Here is a 20,050-nt window from a genome sequence, read left to right as displayed (position 1 = left end):
CTGAGCAGATTTCCGTTCATTGCAGAACATTGTATTGAAGTTGCCCCTTCCTATGTCATTGTGTGCTGTTATTTACTATATAAATGGAAGACCTTTTCTAAGCCATGTGGGTGCAGTTTTGCATGGAGAAAGAAAACAGTTAGTATGGGGCCACTGCTAAGCCTAAGGCAATTTTAAATGATTACATTTAGAAGAAAAGAGACTCTTTAATGGAATGAAATAAAGGTACATTTCCAATTTATTGACAGACAGAAGACATAAAATATACACCACAGATATAGCATTACCATTCACAATAGAAACAATATCATATATAATAAATCAGGACACAGTGACAAAGCAAGGAAGCAAAGTAAGATATGGCAGCTATCCATCACCCCTAGTACTTGTAGGATGTCAAGGAGGGTATGACATTAACAGGGCGGTAGACTGCATGTTGGAAGTTTTCTGAAGCCGCTTGAAATAGTAGCAGGCCACTTGCTGGGTCTCTCCGGCATCGTGCCATTGCCTCTTTGTAGTTCACCTTCTCTTTAGTGAGAGGATCAATGAGATTCTTTTCATATGTTGCCTCATCCTGGATCTGAGCAGCCAAATCTTTGCTGATCATACCCTGCTCTATTGCCTCTGACAGTGGAATTCTGCCTGTCTTTTTGGTATCGATTAAGCCCCCTGTGAGATGCTGGACCACTAAGTATGGCAAGGCTGTCTCTTTGGACATTAGTCCCTTCTGTACAGCCTCCCCTACTGACAGACGTTTCTTGGTTACTGGATCCTCAACACCTGTAAATGCTTTTTGTGCATTAAACAGGTTTTGTGGGTTGCTGCTATCTATCAGCCCCCTGTCCATTGCCTTATTAACTGAATACCTATCTTTGGTGATGATGTCAATTATGCCACCAGTAGCTGCCTGTGCCTCCAGAAGTTTCTGACCTGTTGCAGGATCCAATAGTTTTCTTGTTACTCCACTTCTGACGGTGCACTTGCTGTCAACTGCGGTGTCATAGACACCAGCAATGGGGAAGCTATCATCATGGAATACTTTTGGAGCACTTTGTGTGAAGAAGCTGCGGGTTTGGGTTTGGCTGTTAGGGGAAGTCAACGGAGACCTGGATCCAATTATGGATCCAATGGACATTGACTGGGGTTTATTCTCTCCAGCCACCAGAAGGGCAAACTCTGAAATTGGGATCTTGCCATCTCTGTACATTTGAAGTTCCTCTTTGGTGATTTTCTTTGACCTTAGAGCATCCTCAATGGAATATTGTTTTCCACTTTTCTTATCTAACAGGACAGAAATTTCACCACTAGAACCCATTGTGGAAATTTCTTCCCAATCACACTCTAATTCTTGCAGTTGTATGTATTGATGTCGGTCTATGATACCTCTCTTGTATGCTTCATATGGTGACATTTCCTTCCCAGTATCCGGATCCAGAATAGATATTTTTGTGGAGACATTTGTCTCTCTCATTTGTGTCTCTTGATTGCGTTCTTCACGATTGACACGGGACTGCAAATCCCTAATGTTCCTTTCTTTTTCATAAATGCAGTCTTTTTCTTTAAGAATTTTGGATTCCAGAAGAGACCGTTCATGTCCCATTTGCATTTTCTTCTGACGCTCATTCTCTGCCTTTTGTGTGAGTAATTCTGATTCTTTAATTAAGAATACACTTTTTTGCTGTTGGTGTCTCCTCAGTTCCAGCAATTCATTTTCTATGGCTGACTTTTCCTGTTGTGCCTGTTGTCTGGCTTTTTGAAGGTCGGCTTCTTCTTTGGACCATGTCCTTTTCATTCCATCCACCCTATCTATTTTTTCTTTGAGTCTACTGGTCTCATATTCAATGTCCTGCCTGGCGTTACGCTCCTTATTGCACATCTCCCGTAGTCTGGCTCTCTCACCTTCTTGTATCTTATCCTTTTCCACTCGAATAACATCTTTGTAGATAGTTTTTTCCAAAGACTTCTCCCTCTGTAAGATATCTATCTTTAACTGCAGATTTTTGCATTCTCTTCCGATGTTCAAGATCTGAGTCTTTTCTTTATCTAGGTCACTGCGCAGAGAATTAGCTGAACTTTCTAATACAGGGTCTTTTTCCACTTTTACCACCTCCTCCATTACAATTTTCTCCTGAACCGGTGGAGGTCTTTCCTCAATTTCCTTGATACGGTTATTGATCTGCCGTAACTCTTTTTCTGCAGCTAGCTTCTTGTCTCTCTCCTCCTGGAAATTCAGCAGCTTTTCTTTCTCTTCCACCAGATTACGTAATTGCTGCACCTCACGCTCCAAGCGACGCCTATTGCTGGACTCTTCATCTAATGTCCTGCTCAGTCTGTAGTGTTCCTCTGCTACTTTGGGGTCTTTTTGAACATGCACCACCTCTTGAACTACTACCCTCTCTTCTGGTTTCCTTCGCTCTAGCAACATGTACTTGCTTTGTAAATCATATACTAATTCTTCTACTTCCCTTCTTCTATGTGATTCATCACGTACTTCCTGACGCATGCGCTCTGCCTCTCTTATTAGTACTGGGTCATTTTCATATTTAACAACCTCTTTGTTCACTGTCTTTGTTTCCACCTTTGACCTCTCCTTTTTCCAATCATCTCTCTCGGAGGTTAGCTTGGATTTTTGTTCCAAATACCTGTTGTTGGTTGATTCTAGGTCATTAAGTTGCCCTCTCAATCTATCAATTTCTTTCATCACTTCTGGGCTCTTCTCTAACTTCACAACTTCTTGGACAATTTCCTTATACTCTACTACAGGCTTTTGCGACTTCAACATGTGCATTGTATTTTGAGTTGTGCCCAATTCTTTTTCATAGAGAGATTTTTTAGAGTGGACCTCTTGCAGAGCAGCTTTTAACCGAGTAATCTCATTTGCGGTTTCTGGCTGCACAACAAATACTTCATGGACCCGTTCTTTAATCTCTACCTTGGGCTTCTGCTTCTCTACCACCACATACTTTGATTGCAACTCCGTTAACTCCTTCGTCAGAAGAACTCTTTTATTTGATTCTTCTTGTATTAATGTTTTGAGTTTAGTCGCTTCCTTTAATGTTTCTGGGTCTTGCTCTACCTGCTTTACTTCCTTTACAATGACTTTGGGCTCAACTGAATCAATCAGTTTCTCCAGTTCTTCTGTCCTATTCCTCAGCTTAACAATATTTTGTTGAAGAGACTGTCTGCGGAAGGTTTCATCATCAATTTTTAGCTGCAAAGCTCGTGTAGCTTTCATCATCTCTGGGTCCCTCTCAACTTTTACCACTTCCTTCAGAACAACTTTTTCTTTCACATTGGGTTGTTTCTGATCCAACACCATTACTTCCATTTTCAGACGCTCTAACTCCTGTGAAATTGAGTTGTTCTCATTCTTAAGATGTTTTATCTCTTGTCTCAGGGATTGAGTTTGAGAATCCAGATTAGGATCTTTTTCGATCTCTGTGACTTCTTTGGTCAACAGCTGTGGCTTGATGCTCTTCTTCTGGTTTTCCAAAGTCACCAACTTCTTGTTCACCACTTCTATCTCAGATTGTATATTTTGTCTCTGTTGGTAGGCTTTATCTGCTTGGTTTTTGTAATTTTCTAATTCACTCTCCAGCCTGGGATCTCGGTAGTACTCTACCATTTCCTTCTCTTCTAGTCTCTCCACTGGTCTCTGAGTCTTTAGCAGAAGTAACTTCTTCCTATTCTCCTCCAGTGTTTGCTGTACCTGCGCCACCTTAATTTTTTCCTCCTCTAACTTTTGTGATAGGTTTTCTGACTCCTTAGCTGTTGTCATGGCATTTTCTGAGCGCAGATTGTGCTGCATTGTCCGTTGGACTCCATCCGGAGTATCTGACTGAAAAAATATAAATATATAAAATATAAATAGATATAAGTTTAGTACAAAACCAGAAATTTATCTACACTGAAGAAAATTATTAGCAGCCTATGGAAGCTTTACTTTACATTTCAGCATGACAACATATATTTTAAAATTATTCCTTTAGACCCCCTAGATTCTTGGCCCCAGGTGACTTAATTAGTACCTCAGTCAATTTTATTTAACCATCTGTGCCGAGCCATTAATATACTTAAATCCCGGACCATTGGAGTGCATTGAGGACCGCATTTAGGAACCTTTGTGTTAGTTCCATAGGTAAGCGGTTATGTATTGCCATATTAAATGCTTAGTTTGGCAGTTTGTGTGACTGAAAACCAACTATGTGTCAACATACATCAGCTTGACTAAAAAAATGCAAATATATGGAATGATTCATTATCTGCAAGATCAGATGAAACTTGAGTTTCCCATATTCTAAATGTTTGGGACCAGAAATATTTAGACTTTTCCATGTATTTTTGAATATTGTATACTATAATGAGATCACTTTGGGATGAGACCCAAGTCTAAACCCCAAATGCATTAATGTTTCATATACACCTTACACACATTGCCTGAAGGTACTTTTATACAATACATTTAATTATTAACTACATGAAACCAGGTTTGTGTACACTGAACCTTAGAAAACAAAGGTGCTACTATGTCAGTCATGCTCCAAAAATCAGATATGGAAGACTGAACCTGGAAGACATCACCCCCTAAGCTGCTTCAGGACAACCAACAGTGGTCCGCTCACTGCAGCCCTTTGAAGCCACAAGCCGCGCACTATCCAGCCGGTCATCTCGCTCAGAGTAGCACAGTACATTCTGCTTAAGCGGCAATAGGACACTGATTAATTCAGACCCTGGAGCATAGGTAATTTGATCTGTTTCCTCCGTCTCCCCATACAACAACTTGTTTTTCCTGTGTATTGCGGATATTGTAGTATTCATCTACTGGTGCCCTGTTGCAGTGTCTTCATCATCCAATGCTTTACATACTGTAGAAATCCAATGTGCAGCAGGGTTATTGGTGATTACATGTTACATCTTCCTCACCTGCAGTGCGCATGGTTTTGCCCATTTTCCAAACAAATTTGTACTGTGATCAGATCTGAATAAGGGCCTATGAGTGGGATTTTTTTTGCCCTTTTTGGACAATGTGTTTTTATGGATTCAATATTTTTTTTTGGTACTTGTTTCCTAGCACGGCCACAACGATCATGATCGTGGGCATCGTGAGTAAAAATCGGGGGCATCGCGGCCATCGCATGCACTAAAAAATCGGGTGCGATGGTACCGACGCGATGGCCGCGATTTCCCATAGGGAACAATGTTAAATGCCTCAATTTACCCGTGATGCCCCCGATTTCCCATAGGAAACAATGTTAAATGCCTCAATTTCACCAAATCATCATAGGGAACAATGGTAAATGGGCCAGAAACCCCCAAAAACACCCCTGAACAGTGAAATGTCCCCCCAAAAGTAGTTTACGCCACCCCACGATCAACGCGAACCCGAAGCGTGGCGGTACGGGTCCTCCGACCTTTTCATACCCCCACTATCCACGTCGGCGTGGAGTTGAGAATAGAATAGAGCCCGAAGCGTGGCGAGCGCACACGGATACCTGTGAAGCCCGCGAAGGGACGCGTTTACCTGTGAAGGTATCCACGTCCCCTCGCGGGGCTCGCTGCGCTCGCCACACTATTCTATTCTCAACTCCACGTCGACGTGGATAGTGGGGGTGTGAAAAGGTCGGAGGACGCGTACCGCCGCCCCTCGCGGGCTCGCTGCGCTCGCCACGCTTCGGGTTCGCGTTGAACGTGGGGTGGCGTAAACTACTTTTGGGGGGACATTTCACTGTTCAGGGGTGTTTTTGGGGGTTTCTGACCCATTTACCATTGTTCCCTATGATGATTCGGTGAAATTGAGGCATTTAACATTGTTTCCTATGGGAAATCGGGGGCATCGCGGGTAAATTGAGGCATTTAACATTGTTTCCTATGGGAAATCGGGGGCATCGCGTCTGGACCATTTAAGCCTTTTTTAGCCGTGTACGACGCGACCGACACGATTTTGAGTTTTTTCAATGCATTTCAATGGGAAAATCGGGGACATTGCGTCGGTCGCGTCGCAGACCACTAAAAATTACACCCGATGCCCGCGATTGTGGCCATGCTAGGAAACAAGTACCTTTTTTTTTTTTTTACTATATTGGAACCTACTATCTTCACTATGATTAGGGGACACTCACTTCTTTATTTGAAAACATCTGACCCAGCATTGATTTTACACCCCATTCCTTTTTTTACATTTTCAAAAACGTTAGTGTGAGGGCATCACTGCAAAGATGCCTCACAACAGGCCTTAAATGAAAATAAATTGAATTTGGTTCGCATTAAACCGTGAAACCAAATATACAAAGCAGATGCTACAGTACAAACCGTTGACCCCGTGGCTTACTTTAACTTTCATATTGTTACAGTGGGGGGGGGGGGGGGGGGGGGGGTACTGTTTATGGTATTAGAAATGTTGATACATAGAAATATAATGTTTCATTACCTTCTCCAGAACTTTCTTGGCAAATTCCATTTGGGAGAGCTGCTGCTTACTCTCCACCGCTGCCTCTGTGTAACGCTTCACCAAATCCTTTTCCTATAAAAGTACATCATATGTTCAGCTTCTGTGCTAAACAAGTACTGAAGTAACGAAGTTGGAGCACTGCAACTTACCTGGTTTTCAATGTTTTCCTGCAGAGTAGTAAGCTTGGGCTTTTTAGGAGCAGAAGAGACAACCGAGGCATCCAGAGTAGAGCAGTATCGGTCAGCCTGAGTCTCATATTCCTTTGCAGAAAAACAAGGTTTTCATAAAATTAGCAGGACAGCATATATTGCTAAAATGTTGTATCAACAGGTGATAGCAGGATTTGTGTATATCATGCAATTCCTTATATGTAACATAGTTTGCCCCTCTGATAGGATGGGTGCACAATGGCCAATTGGTGCAATGGTCAGGAAATATTCCCTTGTATCTTGTTCTGCCCTTCATTTAACTGCACCACATTGTATACAATATTTTCCTTCGTTTCTATTGTACTATAGCAACTACATACTTTGGAGTCTCCTTTTTTTGTCTCTGATGTATCCAAATTCCCATATGGGGGGGCAAGGACACATTTTCACAACATGACCCTTAAGCTGTTTACACACGGCTGCGATAGGGGCTAATATCGCTGGGAATATGGTCGCTGCTAGCAATTTATTGCTGAGCAATATATCTCCCCTGTGTGTACGCACCTTTAGTCTAGGCACCAATCAAATGCATCACATATAGGCCCTTATTCAGATATGATCGCAGTACAAATTTGTTCTTAAAATTGGCAAAACCATGTGCACTGCAGGTGGGGCAGATGTAACATGTGCAGAGAGAGTTACATTTGTGTGAGTTATTTTGTTTCTGTGCAGGGTAAATACTGGCTGCATTATTCTTACACTGCAATTTCAGTTTCAACACACCTCACCCAAATCTAACTCTCTCTGCACATGTTACATCTGCCCCACCTGCAGTGCACATGGTTTTTCCCATTTTGAGAACAAATTTGTACTGCAATCAGATCTGAATAAGGGCCATAGTGTAAAAGGTATCCACATGGCAAACATTTAGGGTAATATAGGAACAACTGGCAAATGGAATGGTGATGTTTGGCTAATAGTTCCAACCTACATTTAGTGAATTTGACAAGTCCCTGGAAAGCTTTACTATCGCATTCTTCTCCGGCTCCTTCCTTTCGATCTCCTCCACCAGTCTCTGAAATGACATTGTCCATTTACTTGCAACACAAAAGTAGATCCATGTTTGTATAAATGTTCCTACTGACCTGCACAGATCTAGTGTCATTCATTGAGGCAGATTGTACTAAGCCTTGGTGAAAGATAAAGTGGAGAGATAAAAGTACCAGCCAATTATCTCCTAACTTCAAGAACAGCCTATAACATGGCAGCAGGGAGCTGATTAAACGGTACTTTATCTCTGGCCACTTTATTACTATCCAAGGCTAATGTAGGGTACACACCAGGACGACCCGCTCACGATGCATATCGTGAGCGGGTCGTCAGTGTCTCGTCCGACCCGCTCACGGTGACGCGGGGGGGCACGACCCGCTCACGATGTGCACCGTGAGCAGGTCCGATCCGATGGCGACCCGCACCCGGCTGTATGGTCGTCATTGAGATCCTACCTGCAGCAGGTAGGATCTCAATAACGACCGACCGACCTGCGGGACCGCGCATTGGATCGGTATCGGTCCACACCAGGTCAGAAAAGGGCCCAATCAGCACACAATCTACATCCAATAGTTCAGAATTGGATCTAGATTGTGGGGATCGGGCCCTAGTCGTCCTGGTGTGTACCCAGCATTAGTATATCTCCTCCATAATAATGTGATGTAGGCTAATCTTACAGTAGATTCCTGTTTTCTTGGGTTTTCATAAAATACATCTGCTATTTACAATCCCAGCACCTTCACTTGCTGTACCAGTCTAGAGATTGTTAAATGTGATTGAGTTAGGGTGTTCATTACAGCTTATAGGCGCATTGCTGTCCACCGAGCATCATGCTATCACACTGGGTGATTATGGACAGCGATGACCTCTGTCAGGGGAAAACCGCTCAGTGCATATGTACTGAGCGGTTTTCCTCCTGCCCAGCGTTGTCAGCTGGGGGCAGACTGCTATGCATAGCCATCACAAAGACGCTCATCTGTTGGTAATACCAGCAGGGTATGGATTATTAGGTCAACAGCCATTAGGTCGACAAGCATTTAGGTTGAGATGCAGGAAGGTTGACTTGAGTCTAGGTCCACATGGGTTAAGTCACCAGGGTCATTAGGTCGACATGGGGGTAGGTTGACAGTCAAAAGGTCGACATGGTGTTTTTCATATTTTTTTTGTATCGAATGTTGATGCAGTTGATATGGACACTAAAATGTTGCATGGTTCGCTGCGCTTGGCCCTAGTGGATGGTAGGGCATGAAATACCGCCTGTCGGCACATGTCCGCTCCCCAAAAAACATGAAAAACCCCATGTCGACCTTTTTGACTGTCGACTTAACCCATGTCGACCTAAAGACCCTGTCGATCTAGACTCACGGCGACATTCCTGCATGTTGACCTAGACTCATATCAACCTAATGGTGTTGACCAACATGCTGGTGATCCAATGACCGTATCCCTACCAGCAGATGAGCGACTTTCCTGGCGATGATGCGGGAGCGTCCTGCCTCCCAGGAAATTCCCAGACTGCAGGATCGCATTCGATCCTTTCACAAGCAATGTGTCGCATGCGACCCCGTTCCCCGCCATCGAGAGGGGGTCCGAGTTGGAGGTCGGATGGGGAGCAAGTCCGACCTCCAACTCAGGTCGGACTTGCACACAGGACCGCACATTGGACCTGAGGGGAATGTCAAACACCTCCGATTTGGCCGATCGTGTAAAATCAGCCCAAATCGGACTAATGTATGGAGGCCTTTAGTCTGCAGTACATTTATTATTTCACGTTATACTGTAAATATATTCAGAATTATTTAATAATATTAAAAATAAAGTTATTTTTTTGAAATATTCCAAAATGCGTGTCATTATATTTGATAAATTAAAAGTGTAACCGATAAGTTTTTAAAGTTTTACATTACCCAATAAATTATTAGTGGCATATAATACATACAGCGCGGTTGATGCTGAGTATGAAGGTATTTGCTTTAGTAATAATTTATCATATAGAACTTTTCTCGACATTTGCAGTCCACGCCACATTGGAACTGACAGTGTAAATTGCCACACATATAAACAAACCTTGGTGTCCGTTTAACCTCTACAGATAGCGCCAGAGTTAGAATGGTGTGCCCTAACTAAATATCTGTGATTGCAGAGATTGCGTGATGTGTGCAGGGTTACATCATACATCCATCCATCCAATATGCATGTATGACCAATACACGACCAATTTCTTCAAACATTTTATAGCAAACTATTCATGTACTGTAAGTTTTTAATATTCTTTCCAAGTTAAAAAAACTGAAATACAACAGGTACTATATATGTCTTCATTACATATATGAACTAATCTAAAATCTTCCTAAAATATGATACAAAACCATATATTTTAAGCACAAGCCATGAAATATGTTATTGGAAGCGCTTATCTAGTGATGGTGATCATCATCTATGATCTCGGGCCCATGGGCGTATCAATAATAGGTGCAGCGTGTGTGTGACATATAGGCCCCTAAATCCAGGGGGGCACAGACCGCACACTATGCATCCATTCAAAATACTTTCCCCTCGGTGCTGTGAGGATGGCCCCCTCCAACAAGCCCCTGGCTGTGATGCATTGATGCTAATTATTACATCAACTGTGCTACTTACCTTCTGGCTCTGTAGTTTGTAGTTGACCTGACTAGGACTATCCGATGATGTGATCTGGTTGCGTGGGAGGCCTTTCAGCCAGGTGTCCAGACCATCGCTTGAGGATTTAAACTGCTGGTATGGTAGGCTGGTGTCTCTGAGCATTTTTTCTCTGCAAGGAAAGGAGCGTAATGTTCTAAGTATCATGTACATTACAAATGTTTTTGCTTAGGAGGATTCAGGTCTATGTTGATAGTAATATGGTCAGATAGTACAACCTACTTTTTCTGTTTTGTGTTGTCTATTGTTTTCTTACCTTTGGTCCAGTTGGTCAGCAACAGCATGGTATCTGTCATTGAGTTTCTGGACCTGGATACGCTGACGTGGCAGGTCAGGAACATGCTCATTCGTGTTGTTCTGTAAGGAGCTGCATGCCAATTCTGTGTCTTTTAAGCTTCTGTTTAACTTAAGAAGATTATCCTGTTTCTGCACCAAGTCTCTCTTTGTTTTCTGATAAAGAACAAAAGTAGAACAGTTTAGGTCAAAGAACTGGACTATATATAAACGCTGTCTTATAGTCAATAAAACGGGTGCCCAACACATGGACAGCAGATATTCTTCGTGGGGGTCCATGACCCCCACAGAGGGGGCATAAAATAGGTGGTGAGCCACTGTGTCCACAAAAGGCTCTGTTGCGCTCCCCCCGCTGTCTGAGTCCGGGCAGTCGGGATTCTGATGTCGGGCTAATGTCGGTGTGTTATATCACACCCAACAAAATAAAATTACCACACTATAATGACGTATATTTTCAGTTCTAATTCATGCCATTAATGGTCAATTGTAGTGCTAAGCAGATCTTTGCTATGCTCATTTACTTAATTTATCAAATAAAATAAAGGATAAAAGGTATTGGATAAATTGCATGCATGCACTATTCAATTAAAAGAAGGCCATATCAATATCTTTTAATTGAATAGTGCATGCATGCAATTTATCCAATACCTTTTATCCTTTATTTTATTTTATTCTATGTGTGTTATTTAGTGATTGTTAATTGTGTAATAAATTTTACTGATATACAGGAGGCACCTACTGGTTCTTGTTTCTGGTATCTCTTGTATTGAGGGCGGCAACCCTCTCCCAGAAGGCAGCCACCTGTGTATAAGCACAATACACCATCCCTAGCGCTCAAGTTTTGCTCTATTTTCTACTTAATTTATCAAGCAGTCTTGACAGTAGTGTACAATACCGTGCACCACATGGCTCAGAATAATGCCACCACTACTAACCATTCCTATAGTAGGTGCCTTGGTTATTTGTCTGTGATGCACAGGAGTTAAAGTGAGCCAGAACAGGGCGGAACTGCATTCTGTCAGTTCCATTTTGGAGGCGCCTACATCCACTCACCTTGCCCCCTCTATTTGTCCCTGACTACATTGCTAAAGAGGCCTGGCAGAGCGGTGTAAAACCTGGTTGTCTCACAGCACGTCCATCCGCAGGCGGCGTGGTTATTTCAGATTATGCCAATTGGAGCTTGTAACTCATGAGCCAATCGGAGCTCGCAGACCGGCAGCAAATCAGGAGCCACAGGGGGAGGCGGATGAAGTGAGTTCTACCACCTCTCCAGGACAACTTTAAACACTGGTGATGCCTTACCTGAATGTCACTTGCATGCTCCTGGATGCTATTGGCTGCGAAAGGAATGGCCTTATCCTGCGCCAGGTAACTCTCAAAGCCCTGGATTGTGTCCGCTGTTTTGCTAATCTGATTTTCCAAATTCAGCGATGCTTTAGCTCTGTAGGAGGATAGCATAACCATATATTGTTATTAGTAAAGTCTACTGCTGGCTACACTTATGGAACATAGACTAAGCATCACCACACTGAAACATACTAGAAAAAAATCCATTCAAAATCCATTTCTGATCATAAATCTGTGGAACAGATGACCCACATTGCCCTGTGTACACAGTCTTCTGCTACCGTGTTCATCTGGCTGATGTGAAAGCAAACTCAGAAATGATTCTGTCTTGTGTGGGCATCCACATGTGTCATTAAATTGCAAAGGAATTCCATCATTTTCCTGTGTCTATTACTCATAGTGATTGCTTGTTTGTGCCTAAATCACATAATCTATGGCATTAGTTTATATTGGGCAGAATTATCTCGCATAAGTGTGATTTTGTTTGAGCTACAACATTAATTAAATCATAAACAAAATATCTTACAAATGACAGGTCCAACAAATAGTATGACAAATTCTGAATACACCGGTTCGGATTCAGAGATGGGCACAGATATGTCTTTATTCTAATGTAGTGTTCAATTTTCAAACAACTAAGATACCCACTTGCAGAGTCTTAAGACGGTGAATTTAGGCAAAGCCTCAGTCGCACAATGGAAACTAGTGTCAGCCCTAAGCAGGCCCACAAACGCAATCCCCTACTTACTCCTCTCCATAGAGCGATGACAAGACCTTCACTTCGTTATACTTGTTGTTGACGTTCGTCAGTGTGGTTGGGAGCTGGGCAGCTGTTGGACCTGTTGGTCTCTTTGCTAGGAAGTTATCACACTCCCTCTTAGCAGAATCCTTATCTGATGCAATGTTCTGCAGGCGTTGGTCGGTTTTCTAAGAAAGAGACCATAACAAAGGATTTGTTGCATTTCAGATTCCTATACACGGAAATTACATTTCAGTACTGTTATACATATATATTTATAATAAAATGAAAACAATTGATTGAACTAAGAATTTTAAGCCAGTTATCCTATTTTGTGTACTTCAGTGTTCACTATTTGTAATATAATCTTGTCTATTGCTTGTTTTAACTAATAAAGTCTATTTTCTTTATAATTTACACTCACTCACCTCCTGTTCCTTTAGCCTTCCAGTTAGATCCTTGCTCGGTGAAGATCGGCTAACAGGTGAGCGCACCCTAGTCAGTATCTCCTGCTCGGTGTCTTGCAAGTCTCCATAGATTTTGTTTAGCTTGTTGAGTACCTGTGTTCCCTGTGGGTCTTCACTTGGAGCACTTGATGTCCTCACTGGTGGTATTGGGGCACCACCCAATGGAGCTGTGCAGATATTGCAAAAATATGGGGGTCACATTGATTTCACAATGACAACTGTGATTACTAAGAGCACTAATGCCATACCTCCCAACATGACCTTTTCCAGGAGGGACACAATGCTCTGCTCCTGGACTTCCCTCTGAATGTATGATTGCCATCACCTGTACCAAACAGGGTAATTGATAAGAAAGGTGTTTTTCAACACATGGGATGGCAGTTGTTCATTCAGAGGAAAGTCCAGAAACAGAGCAATGTGTCCCTCCTGGAGAGGGGCATGCTGGGAGGTATGCTAATGCTGCTAGAGCATTATGGAACTGTCCACCTATCTACTTCCATAAGTCAGGTAAAATAATGCATTATTACTACTATAATAATCATTATTACTACAGTGTTTTTCAAGTCTGGAAATCAGGAATCCTTACCCAATTTATTTGGGATATTCGGCTCTCGGTTGCTTGACTTCAATGCATTTTGCACTGCAGCCTTTTTCTTCTTTACATCACTCAACTCCATATCCAACCTGAGGGAAATTTCCATAAGGAACAGACTAAATATATATATATAGGCGATAATACTGTATTATAACAATATCTAGCTGGGGCGTCATATATTTAAACTGAACAATAATTCAGCTGCCTTCAATTAACCCAGAAAAAAAACAGTGGAGACTATGGGGCCAACTCAGACCCATTGTAGCAGGCCACATTTGGCCCCTTTCCTGATGTTTGGGGTTTACGCATGCGCGTTTATGCGCATGTGCAAACCCTGGGAGGGAACAGCTTGGCTGAGATTCAGAGGGGGCGGGCGTGGTTGGACACCTGGCCGGAGTAGACGAACATCCATAATTTCCTGGGCATCTCCATAAAAACACTGGGCGTTCTCCTGGGCCAATGCCTGCTTGGGTCGGGCAGCTGAAGTCACATTACCTCACCACTAGCCCCCTTTTTGGCCATCTCCGGCTGAAAGAAGTCAGTTTTCACTGACTTTAATTTACAAAGGGGAGAAAAAATGTCTCTTCCCTGTGGCCTCAAGTGAGGGGATGTGTTCTCGGACACATGCCCTCGCATGTTCCCGAGGCGATGCTGGTGGTGAGTAAGGGAAGGGCAGATGGGCATTCACTGAGGTGTCAGGCGGGCGGCCTGAATGAGGCCCTATGTTGCAGGATAGCTCACCTTTTCACCATTTCCGTAGATTCCTTATCTGGGGGAGGAATCACAAAACAGGCAGCTGGAGCATCCTTGGTCTTCCCATCTCCAGGACTCTGTATGACCCAGCTCTCCCGCTTGCTGTTGTCTTTCAGTTTGTAGACCTCCCCTTTGTTCAGCTGGACCTGAAAGGAAAGATAGCTTATACGTTTCTGTATGTAATGCTGATGTAAGATCCCCAAATTCTATTCGCTCTCCATCCCAAACTGTGAGCGTTTCTGACCCACTTCATATTTGCTAGACTATGGTATCTATAGGTCTCTTCCTAATAAGTTCCACCTCTGTGCTTTCTTTCTCCTCTGTATTGCTGCTATGATCCCCAAAGCATTGACTACACAATCTTACATCTCCTGAGTCCCAGTCACAGATCGCTTCCACATTAATGGCCTCCTTTGGTTTTATCCTTCTCTGTTTGATGGGAACAACATCATGTACACTTTGTTTGAGTTCAGGCAAGGTCTTCTCGGCCTGGGCCAGCTGCTTGTCCTCCTTATCCAGCTCCAGCAATAGCGCAGACATCACCCCGGGAGTCTGTGTGTCCGGCTTGTTGTATTTGGTGTCAAGGTTCTTGTTGACATTTTTTATGGTTTGGTCAACAGAGTCCAAATTATCATGGAACTAGAGAAGATGGTAACATTAGTAATTATTTATATCATGCAATACCACAATTATTGACATGTCGGTTTCAATTATAACAATATCTAGTTTCATAAACCTGATAATGACACACTGCCTTTGTACACTATCACCACTAATTATACTATCATCTAGTGCTCCATTTGCACTATGCATATAGTACATATATATATATATACACACACACACTAAACTGAAGTGGGAATTTGTTTTGATATAATTTTAGCAGCTGTTGTGTCGATATAATTTGTTGGTGTGGCTACTATACTTCCTACAGCAAATTGGGTACAGATGAAATTGGTTTGCCTAGATTACCTGAAATACTGCGCTTGTTATAATATAATAATGTCTGATGTCACATCCCCTTCTACTAATATTTCCTCCTTTTTGGGAGAGAGGATTTGCAACACAACGATTGTTACATTATGTTAATATGTAGTTTAGTGCCCCCTGTTGTCCATATGGCTGTTATCCTATATTTGGGTTGGGGGTGGGGGTTGGGAGGGTTAGCTAAAACAGTTATTTATATCCTGTATTAGTTTTGGCTAAAGACCACTAATTTACCGCCTCTTAAAGTTTAATGGGGAGATTGGGTTTAGATAGATAGTGTAGTTAGTAGGGAGGGGGTAGATCATTATTGGGATCCAAGTATGCCTGGGTAGGCGGTAGGCTATACAGGGTGGGAGGGTATAGGGGGGTTTGCTTTGGGGGGTTTTGTGTTTTAGTTTTTTTGTCCTAATGTATATTTTCCTTATGTCAAGTGGACATTATAATACTACTATGATACTTGATACCTATTCATTATGTGGACATTCTGTTTAAATTTCCTGTAAGCTGGGCCTATATGCCCTACCGTACAACCAATATCTCCTTATTAGTTATTGTTCACGACTAGTCTGATGAATCCGAACGGCGCCTTCGGATAGTCATGCTAATACATCCTGTCAGTGGCATATATACTTTACATCTGGTCCTACGACATCGGTTTGCTTCATGCTGACTATGTCCAATGTATATACTGTAATAATGGGAGGGGGGATTCATGTTATTTACTTTTTGTGTGAGTTTATTGCAAAATCCAATAAAAAAATTATTGAATTAAATAAAAAAAATGATAGTCATATAAAATAAAAGTTTGTAAAGTTTTGCTGCAGTAGATTCTATCTCCATCGCAACCTATAGGTCTGTGTATATACTTCTATAAAGTAGCAGACACTGTAGTACTCACCTTCTTGTAGTCTTCTGCGTTCTTCAGATGGTTCTCCTGACAGATGCACAAGTTTAGAAAGTTCTGCCACTCTCCTTTCAAGGCCTCATCGTGAGCCTGAGACAAATACAGTTACATGTATTATGACACCATACATTGCATATCGCATAGGAAGATGCTAATACACTTACAGGCAATAACAAGCTGAATCAGTCCATACAAGTTAGCCAGTATCTAAACTTAAGTTTGATATGCAGTAAAGCAGCTATAGAATGTCTTATGTATTATTGTAATGAAAATTAATATTAACAGGTGTATAGCACTTTTTCAATAAAGGATAGTAATTCTGTTATTTATATAGCGCACACATATTCCACAGCGCTTTCACATCAGCTTACAATCTATATTCCCTACCACATGTACACGCACACACATTCATTCTAGGGTTAATTTTGTTGGAAGCCAATTCAACTACCAGTATATTTTTGGATTGTGGGAGGAAACCGGAGCACCTAGAGGAAACCCACACAAGCACGGGGAGAATATACAAACTCCTCACAGTTAGAGCCATGGTGGGAATTGAACCCATGACCTCAGTGCTGTGAGGAAGTAATGCTAACCATTATACCATCCGTACTGCTGAGTTGTTTAGGGAAGCTCCCTGGCTGCTCAGCCTAGCTTCAAAGCCATGCCACCATCTTTTGTGTGACGTCATGCAGCCTCCATGCAAATTGTCTCGACATGCCTGCGTGTGCTATGCGGAAGTCTCAGAGAACTGGTCGCGTTTGATAGATCTACAGTGTCTAGATAGACAGTCAACAGGTCTACCCAAAAGGTTGACATGCAGTAGGTCGATGAGCTAAATGTCGACTGGGTCAAAGGGTAGGCACACGACAAGGTCAATATGAATTTTTCACAATTTTTTTTTTTAAACCAACTTGTTCTTCCTTCACCATCCATATCAGCATAAAGAGAGAATGTAATAGTGTGCCGAGCATAGTGAGGCACGAGCGCCTTCCCCCTGCGAGGGTGCACATTACACTAATTGGGGGTTGTCAACATTGACCTCTCCCAAAAATGTGAAACACTCATGTCAACCTTTCCATGCCTCTGCCTTTTTATGTCGTCAATTTTACCCTGTCAACCTTTCCCATTTCGACCTTTCTGACCCTGTTGACCTATTGCAAGTCGACCTGTTGACTGATTATCTAGACACTGTTTATCTAATAATCCATGACCCTGGAACACAGCATGTGCAGTAGCCTGTGGCACAAAATCAGTCCATTTACGGTACATGGAGCCTGCACATGGACCCTCACCGCTCTGCTCTGAGGTCCCGGTGGCCGGGTCTCATGCATACAATTATAATGGGAAGCATGTTCTTAGCACCTTCACACCAGAAAGTGCATTTCCAGGCCCCCTCTTTGATTTCTGTAATCTTCTTTGACAGTTATACCATTTTGTTTATAGTATTTTGTACTAGTGATCAGCCATGTAATGAATGTACCCTAGAGAAGCTTGTAGTAACGTACCTGGATGCAGCTGGCAGCTGGGTGCTTGAGTTCAATCATTCTGTCCCCATCATCCAGCAGCTCATTCACTGCCTCTTCCTGGGACAGCAGTTCCTGCGACTTAAAGCTCTACAGAGGAGAGTTACCGTTAAGAGCGGATTATTACAAATAATCTTTTTTTTTTTTTTTTTTTTCGAAAATTAGTTTATTGGGGTTTTTACGAAAATAAACAGAGTATGTTCAACAAGGTAATCAAATGAGATAATAACAAGTTGAAGTACCAGGTACACAGTTGACAATCATGATAACAGTCCATGAAAGACAGAGAGGGTTTGCAGGTGCAGTATGCACTCATTACTGCTAACATATATTCCTTTTATATTTCATTTATGAGGTTTTTATCATACATTTGGCCAAAGATATGTACCTGCCCACCGCGTTAAGGTCACCTCTTTATAGCAGGTCCCTAGCACTATGGGGTTCATGCCTGGGGTGCAGGGAACCCCCAAACCAGTCCAGCAAAACCACCCCAGGGCATTACATAAATAAAATATAGCTGTGAAGTGTAATAGAGTGTGAAGTGCCATAGAATGTAGGGTATGTGAAAGCAACTAATAGTGATAAAGGGTGTGTCAAAAGTAAAAAAATTGTGGAAAAATACATATAAAAAAAAAAGACATACATAGAAAAAATATATTTATGTGAGTCTATGTGTAAAGGGTGTGGTATAGGGTTCCAACAGTCGGGATCCCGACAGTCATTAGCCCGACGTCGGGATCCCCACTCCACCTATTCTATTCTCCCTCTATGGGGGTCGTGGACCCCCACGAGGGAGAATAGCCGGTGGCCGTTAGGAACCCGTCTGTCAGTGTTTTAACAGTCGGGATCCCGACATCAGGTAAATGGCTGTCAGGATCCCGACTGTTGGGACCACGTCCGGCACCCATGTGTAAAGTAGCGATGCCCTGAAAGGGTCCAGCCAGACAAGCCCAAGGGGGCCCCGCACCTAGACAATTACCCCAAGAAAACTGACATTAGGACTTACTTGAAATTATGCCTTCATCACAGTTGTGCAGTCATTGCTAGTCCCTGCTTAAAAACATTTGAGGGTGGTGGGTGAGGGATGCTAATCTAGGAAGAAGCAATCTCAGGCTTCAGGTGTGTAAGGATATACGGTACTTGTGTAGTTTCACGGCGCTGTCTGTTTGAAATTTGGCAGCCTGACAGACTCTGGACACGTGCCACTCTAGCTGTTCTCAGAGCTATGTTACCAGCGTAGCATGTGCGCGTGCTGCTCTAGCCGTTCTCAGCGCAGCTCTACGTTATCAGCGTAACGTAGCGTCTAATTCCGTCTAAACTCAGCACACCGCTATCAAAGGGGGTGTCCGAAATGCAGACGCTACAATTTAGATGCTTTAGCGTCTGAATCCATATGCACTGTGCAAAACACTCTTAAACCTGTCCACAGCAGCACTAGTCGACGCAACAGCTGTCAACCTTGTAAATTTCACTATCCACGCCAACCCGAAGCGTGGCGAGCGGCGGCGGTACGCGTCCTACGACCTTTTCATACCCCCACTATCCACGTCGGCGTGGGGTTGAGAATAGAAAGTGTGGCGAGCGCAGCGAGCCACCGAGCCCGAAGCGCGGCGAGCGGACGCGGATACCTTCACAGGTATACGCGTCCCCTCGCGGGCTTCACAGGTGTCCGCGTCCCCTCGTGGGGCTCACTGCGCTCGCCACACTTTGGGCTCGGTGGTTCGCTGCGCTCACCACACTTTCTATTCTCAACTCCACGCCGACGTGGATAGTGGGGGTATGAAAAGGTCGTAGGACGCGTACCGCCGCCGCTCGCCACGCTTCGGGTTGGCATGGATAGTGGAATTTACAAGGTCGACAGCTGTTGCGTCGACTAGTGCCACTGTGGACAGGTTTCAATAGTGTACCCCTAGACCCAACTAAATTTAGATGCTTTAGCGTCTAAATTTAGATGTACCCCTAGTCCCAACTAAATTCAGAGGCTTTAGCGTCTAAATCCAGAAACCCCGGCTTGTTAGCGGCTAGCAGGTAGTCCGGTTTTCAGACGCTAAAGCGCCTAAGGTTTAGCGTCTGCATGGGGGACACGGACCCTTCGTAGCGGCTAGCAGGTAGTCA

At 43.1% G+C, this 20,050-nt stretch overlaps 1 protein-coding gene across 1 annotated transcript in view; it reads right to left on the bottom strand.

The window, feature by feature from the left end:
• Positions 1-220: 220 nt before the first annotated feature.
• Positions 221-20,050, bottom strand: part of EVPL (envoplakin) — a 40,833-nt gene continuing 21,003 nt past the window's right edge. Inside the window, exons 8-21 of the mRNA XM_083147960.1 lie at positions 17,918-18,025; positions 16,407-16,502; positions 14,888-15,160; positions 14,510-14,667; positions 13,760-13,857; positions 13,135-13,340; positions 12,716-12,894; positions 11,923-12,061; positions 10,583-10,776; positions 10,288-10,438; positions 7,589-7,672; positions 6,598-6,708; positions 6,428-6,520; positions 221-3,838 (exon numbers count right to left, since the gene is read on the bottom strand). Of these exons, the coding sequence (XP_083004086.1) occupies positions 380-3,838; positions 6,428-6,520; positions 6,598-6,708; positions 7,589-7,672; positions 10,288-10,438; positions 10,583-10,776; positions 11,923-12,061; positions 12,716-12,894; positions 13,135-13,340; positions 13,760-13,857; positions 14,510-14,667; positions 14,888-15,160; positions 16,407-16,502; positions 17,918-18,025 (5,349 nt within the window). The 3' untranslated portion in view covers positions 221-379. The remainder of the gene's footprint in view (positions 3,839-6,427; positions 6,521-6,597; positions 6,709-7,588; positions 7,673-10,287; positions 10,439-10,582; positions 10,777-11,922; positions 12,062-12,715; positions 12,895-13,134; positions 13,341-13,759; positions 13,858-14,509; positions 14,668-14,887; positions 15,161-16,406; positions 16,503-17,917; positions 18,026-20,050) is intronic.

The sequence above is a fragment of the Crinia signifera genome, chromosome 6 (assembly GCF_055691185.1).
Source record: "Crinia signifera chromosome 6, ASM5569118v1, whole genome shotgun sequence".
In the NCBI taxonomy this organism is placed as follows: Eukaryota; Metazoa; Chordata; class Amphibia; order Anura; family Myobatrachidae; genus Crinia; species Crinia signifera.
Note: the sequence above shows the minus strand (reverse complement) of the source record. Positions and strands in the feature narration are given on the sequence as shown.